Genomic DNA, 6,415 nt, shown 5'->3' with positions numbered 1-6,415 from the left:
CTATAATCCTAAGCCTGAGCTTACCCAGTGTTTGTTTTGTTAAGGCTGGCGGTGTCTGGCACCATTTAATAACATTTAGTAGATGAATTCAGAGTGACGTTGAACATTAAGTCTGCGCGTGCCATCTGCAATGTAACTTAATGTAGAACACAAGCTCATTAACCCCACTACCCACAACAAAGCATTTACCAAGCTATCAGGCTTCATAACATATACTATGAACACAAGACTAAACACAAAGAATCAATTATGTCCAGGGGTGCACATAACTGGTGCGCAGGTGCGCATGCGCACCCAAAATAAAAAATGCGCACCACATCAGGCGACGCGAGGCGCTTTTGCGCATCAACAGCTGGGACAGAAATTTCCAAGCTTTTATTTTTTAGCAAAACTAAAAAATAAAAGCCTGGAGATCGAGGCTAGGAATGTACTTCCTGAAGCCACACTCAGACAATCACTCTAAAGCACCCGTCGGCCCCATGTACAGCCATTAGGCACAGGGGTAGAGATATGACTCGCGTCGCCTCGCACGCAGCCAGCAGCGGCTGTTAGAGGCACTCGTCACCGATGATGAACGCACCGTAATGGTGCAAAATATGCCGTGAAGGCGTGAACGTCCCAATCTGGCGGATAAAATCAGCGCAGTAGCACAGGGCACCAACCTTGGGGGCTTTATCTAACAGCGTGAGAAAAAAAAACGGCGAAAATCGGCGGAGAAAAAAAGCAGAGCGTCCTTTTTTTCTCCCCCCCCCCCGTTGACAAAACTGTCCGGTGGGCACCGTGCTGACACCCCCCCCCCCCCCCCCCCCCCCGTTGACAAAACTGTCCGGGCTGACCCCCCCCCCCCCCCCCCCCCCCGTTCACAAAACGGGACGGGCGCCATGCGCACCAAGTCACATGTCCAGGTGCTCTTCTGCGTACCAGACCTAAAAAGTTATGTGCACCCCTGATTATGTCTCTTTCTCAGCATACAGTAACTGTTCAATAAAGTGAAAAAGTCATGTTTTGTATCAAATGGTGTACATTCAGAATCAGACTCAGTTTTATTTCTCACATCACAGGTGTAAAGCAGTGGATGAAATATTTTGTATTATGCGTCACTTATCCATTTTTTTGTATTCCATGAGAAGAGAGAGGATAGAGTTAGAGTGAGGGGAAATGGAAAGAGAAAGAAAACAGGTTAAATAGAACAGATAAAGATATGTATATATACATATATACAGATACTGTGGCGTATGTGAAAACAGATATGTACATGATGTTTTTAACGTTACGAGCATATATCGAGCATATATCGTCTATGGAAACCTCATACCTCCAAAACTGTTACTTTTTAGGATTCAAATTCAAAAATAGCTAAAAAAGCAGATCTAAGTGGATCTTGTGAATCTGCAAATGTTTATACTTTTGTGTGACGCTGTATTATGATCAAGTAGGGCATTCATTTACGAAAAAACACAAAAAGTTAAAATACGGAGATAAGAGGTTTCTGCCCAGCAGGTGTGTACATGTTCTTTTGAATCATTAGCATCACATGCAGTTGGGAAAAGAAAAGTTGCAGCAGGTACGTTTTTCTCAAAGGTGCTGTTTCAAAGACCAAATGGTTCATTTCCCAGTGTCTTTAACCACAGGACTTTGGTTCAGCATCTGACAGGCAGCTGTGCTTCAGTCTTTTCGTCTCGTCGGCCATCTTTTGTGCCATGGCCTTTGGGACGCCATCAGGCCACGGTTGCCATGTCCGCTTATTAGCGACTTGGGGCTTGTTTTTCTGTAAAAAGTGGCTTGTATTGGCGGTTGCGTTTTTTGGGGCTTAATTGTTTCTAAAGTGTAGTTGCTTATTTGGGCTTTGTTCCTAATGTTGTTTAAAACAATGGTTCTCAAACATTTTCATGTCAAGGACACCCATGTTAATATGTGAATGTCCGCGTATCCCCATCTGAAAACATTTTGTGCCAGGGTTTGTGTTGTTAAAATGTTGCAATGCAAAAATATTTCAATGGTTGCACTTTTTTCCCACAATAAAAAAAAAAGAAATGGCAAGCTCACAAAGTGTCGCATCGCGACACGTTGTGAGCTTGTAGATTGGCTATTCTGCGCCTGGAGTTGGCGCCGTTAGGATGCCATCCAGATGAGGAAGGGGACGAGCGTGGCGGACAGGGTGGCGAGCGGCGTCATGGTGCCCACGTACAGCAGCCCTGCCATCCCGCCCACGGCAGTGATGTACGCATTGATCCTGCTGAACACCAGCTTCCTCACTGTCGTACAGAACTGTAACACACACACACTGACAGTTAGACCGCATGATTCTAAACCTTTTCCTTTTCAAGGACTCCCCCAGTTTGACATGCATCAGGCCACAGACCGGGTGGGACCCCAATCTACATTGTAAAATCCTCTGTGGTTATTTATAGGACGACTTCATCCATTTTTTTACCTATCTTTGTATAATTGGTGGTCCTCGCTAATGCTCATGATAAAATGGTAAAAATACAATTTTTCATTCTTTTTTTTTTACGCGAGAACAATGGCTTCCATTATAGCATGCTAACGTTCCAGGAATAGAAAGCCTGCAGTTTCTATTAAATTCGATTCCCCATCGATGATGTCACTGGAAGGTGGGTTTCTGAACTGTCCACAGCCCTCCTCTGAGACACAGAGTGAATAGACAAAAATGGTGCCATATTATTAAGAGTATTAGTGAAGACCAATTATATGAAGGTTAAATGGGTGAAGTTGTCGTTTAACTCTGAGAGTTACGGGTCCATTTGGTTCCATTTGTACACACTCAGAACTACAGGCCCGTAAAGGGTCCATTTGGACCCCTGGTGGTCTGTGGAGACTCCTCATATTGTATCTGCAGGAGCCCTATACATTACAATTTAATGACTTTTAGGACCTTTTTAATACCAAATTGGTCAAATTGTCAAATATTACGTAAGAAAGGTGCAAACATTGTGAAAATAGTAGTTTGGCTATTTACACAATATTGATCTGTGGAACCGAGTCAAACTAAATGTAATGCCTGCAATTCCAGGTGCTTGTCAGGGTATGGGGTCTCCAGTTCAAATATGATTATTTTGGGGGGTCGCGGCCTGAAAGGTTTGGGAACCCTTGGTGTAGAGCAATGGGCTCTTTCAGCTGGGAAATTAAATCAGCCAGTTTCAAGCTTTATGGTTTGTCTTAGGTCTGGGGTTTTAGGCGTAGGGTTAGGCTTTGGGTGTAGGGTTAACCACTTAAGCCCTGTATACGTTGAATAGGATTTTTTTTTCCCTACAAGCTCATAATGTGTTGTGATGCTCGTAGATTTGCTACTTTCAATATCGTTGAAAACATTAAACATTTGGATTTTTTTTTTCTAAATGTTTGAACATTTTCGCCATAATGACATGGCCAAAATAGGGACACCAGGTTGAACGTGGTTAAGGTTGTGGTTAGGGTTAGGTTCTTGAAGTGTGCTCTCCTACTCCTCCTCCTACTGTTATGGTGCAACTATAATTGTGGTGAAACGTAACACTAGATGGTGCTGCTCACTTTGGGTGAGTGAACTTAGTTGTCAGTCTCCTAAGGGTGAAGCAAACCTCTGACTAAAACTTTTGTCATGTGGCTAAATGTCAGACAGACAGGCAAAAAAGCAAAGTCCCTGACCCCCACCTTGCGTAAGGTTTCCTCACCCACATTCCCCCATAAGTACATAAAGATGAAGTCTGTTCTCGCATGTGAGCTGAATGCCCCCACATCTCATTACTGTCCAACAATGCTGTTGGTTTTTCCTTCACTAAATCCATGGAAATGTTTGAGACTATTACTGACACACGGCAGCCTAACGTGCCTGGGTCTCGCTCATGTGACCTTTTCTGAATGAACAGCCTCCCAGTTTGTACAATCCAATAATCGGTTTGTGCTTCGCATACCAATAGCGTTATAGATTATTTACCTAAGTGACCATTTACTGTGTTTTGTTCACTAGGCTTTATGAGGCGTGTACTGCTCTGGATAAGTGTACAATGAATGCTGAAATTGTAGAATGTATAGAGCTTATGCAATGTATTCATCTCTTGTTAGCTGTTCATGTGTGAAGTGAGTGAAAACTCTCAACCATTGATGTCTAAAGTTGATTTGTATAAAGGAAAACGCGTATTTTCTATAAAACGACTCGGCATGGATCAGTGGTCTGCAGATGTCAGTCTGCCTACAGGAATAGTTCAGCATTCAGTTGTAACAGCCAAACCAATGATACTCAAGGGACCAGTGCCCATGTATCAAACTACTTCAGAAGAGTGAGAAATGCCCACGGGCACAACACCAGAGGGAGCTCCAATGATCTCATTCCCCCAGGATTCGGCACAAACTTGGGGATGAATTGATTCTACTATTATGCCACCAAAATGTGGAATGCCCTACCACCAGCCATCACAAAGTGTGACACACAACCCTCCTTTAAAACCGGCATAACATTTGCAACTGGACTTTAGGGGCTCCGTACAAGTCTATAGCTTGCCAAAGAAATGACCCCACTGTATACTTTTACTGCTCCTAGTATTGATGATTTCTTATAGTATTGTATGTCTTTATTTGTCTTGAATTGAATACGTAGGACCACAATGGAAACGAGCCCTCAGGGCTTTTTGTGTCATCCTATTAGCAATATTGGTAACTGTACGTTTTGCAAAGTGTTAATAAAGTATTCAATCAATCAATCAATCAATCAATCAATCAATCGATGACCTATGACATGTAAGTTATGGTTTCAATGCATTTCACAATAAGCTCTTAGAGCAACATGTAGCCTTATAGTGTCAGTTTTACTTTAACTGTGAGAGTGTAAAACCTGGACTAAGTCTCAATATATATACACTTCGGAAGTACTCTCTATGTTCACTAACTGGACAAACACAGCTAAAACAGCACACCATATTTCCCTAAATACACAATAGCCTAATTGAGCTGGAAAAGAAAGAAGTGACATTTTGACTAATTGGAATACACAGTCAAATCCTCGATGTTAATTTAACAAGTCTACAACTCTTTTTGTTAAATTTACGCTGAGGATTTTTACTGAAACCAAATAATATAATAGAGCCACGAAACCATGAAACTAAACGTTAACCACTTAAACTCCAGCCTCCATATTGCGGGGAAAGTTTTTGCAGAAAATAGCAGATCGACAAGCTCGCTGCGTTTCAGCGCGTTGTGAGCTTGTAGATCGGCCATTTTCAGTAGAGCGAAAACAGAAAATACACTAGCAGAGAGCCCTGAGGGACTCAACCATATGGGGTTCAAGTTGTTAAAGGAGTAGTTCACCCAAAACATTTCTTATTTTCTATCAATTACAAACCCAATGAAGCACTGCATTCATGGAGATTTTTTGTTTTTTTGTCGCATTCCTAAGCCAATAATTTGATGACCGGCGGTCTCTCCGGTAGGAGACTCAAAGAGTCTCTATTGAGTCTCCTACCGGATACATTAGCATCTTTCCGCCGGTAATCAAATTATTGGCTTAGGAAACAAGTCATTCTTTGCTCACCTTGTATGTCTGGTAGCTGATGGCCATGCCGTATCGACAGTACATGACATAATGCTCACAGTTGTACCACAGTAAGCTGTAGGTAACGCCACCCAGCAGCTTCTCCGCCCTGCTGCCCACCTCGTCCCCGTCCAGAGGCGGCCGGCTCGACACCTTGTCCATCTCGTTGACGATGATCTCCGAGCCGTAGGCGAAGTCCTCCAGCGAGTCCACCCGGACGCTGGCCTCCTTGACGATGACCCCCAGGATGAGCCGCATGTTGGTGACCATCTTGGCGACGGCGGCTTTGTTCCTCGTCACCATCGGCAGGACGTCCGGGATGAGATGGGCCACCCGGTTGTCGCCCAGGTAAATGCCAAAGTGGGTGAACAGCGTCCTGGGGACCTCCAGAAGGTCACCTCGCTTGTACAGAGACAGGTCGTATTTGTCCTCCTCCTCCTCTTTGGCTCCTTTGGAGGCCACCACCAAAAGGTTGAACAGTTGGAACGGAAACATGTTTGGAGGTTTCTGCGCGCAGCGGTCGGACCACCTGCGGGTTTTTATTCCCACGGCGGGGGAACTGGGAGGCGTCAGGAAGTGGAATTTGCAGAATTAAATGTTGGCTAATTCTTCAGTGTGGTTTGGACAGAAAAGGAGCTTTGGCTTATCGCATGGCTGTGAGGTTGGAATTGATTTCACAATAACGCGGGGCCTGGCCTCCAGTGTATTCTGGTCAAGGGGGTCTAATTCGGAAGCCTGTGGAATTAATCCTGATTTGAAGGGTTGCAGATCATGTTTAAGCATTGGTTCTCAAACCTTCTCATTTGAGTACCCCCATAACTTTGAGAGTGTATACGAATGGAACCAAATGGGCCCATAAGGGTCCATTTGGTTCCATTCGTACACTCTCAG

The 6,415-nt window shown here is 44.0% G+C and overlaps 1 protein-coding gene across 1 annotated transcript; it reads right to left on the bottom strand.

The window, feature by feature from the left end:
• Positions 1 to 2,112: 2,112 nt before the first annotated feature.
• Positions 2,113 to 6,019, bottom strand: LOC311053952 (lecithin retinol acyltransferase-like; the record flags this gene model as incomplete). Its single annotated transcript, XM_084069765.1, has 2 exons — positions 2,113 to 2,268; positions 5,525 to 6,019. The coding sequence occupies 2 exons, from the start codon at positions 6,017 to 6,019 to the stop codon at positions 2,113 to 2,115; spliced, it is 651 nt and encodes a 216-aa protein (XP_083925891.1).
• Positions 6,020 to 6,415: the final 396 nt, after the last annotated feature.

The sequence above is a fragment of the Gymnoscopelus microlampas genome (assembly GCF_963454915.1).
Source record: "Gymnoscopelus microlampas genome assembly, chromosome: 2".
Taxonomy (NCBI): domain Eukaryota; kingdom Metazoa; phylum Chordata; class Actinopteri; order Myctophiformes; family Myctophidae; genus Gymnoscopelus; species Gymnoscopelus microlampas.
This window is presented reverse-complemented; position numbering and strand designations above follow the sequence as displayed.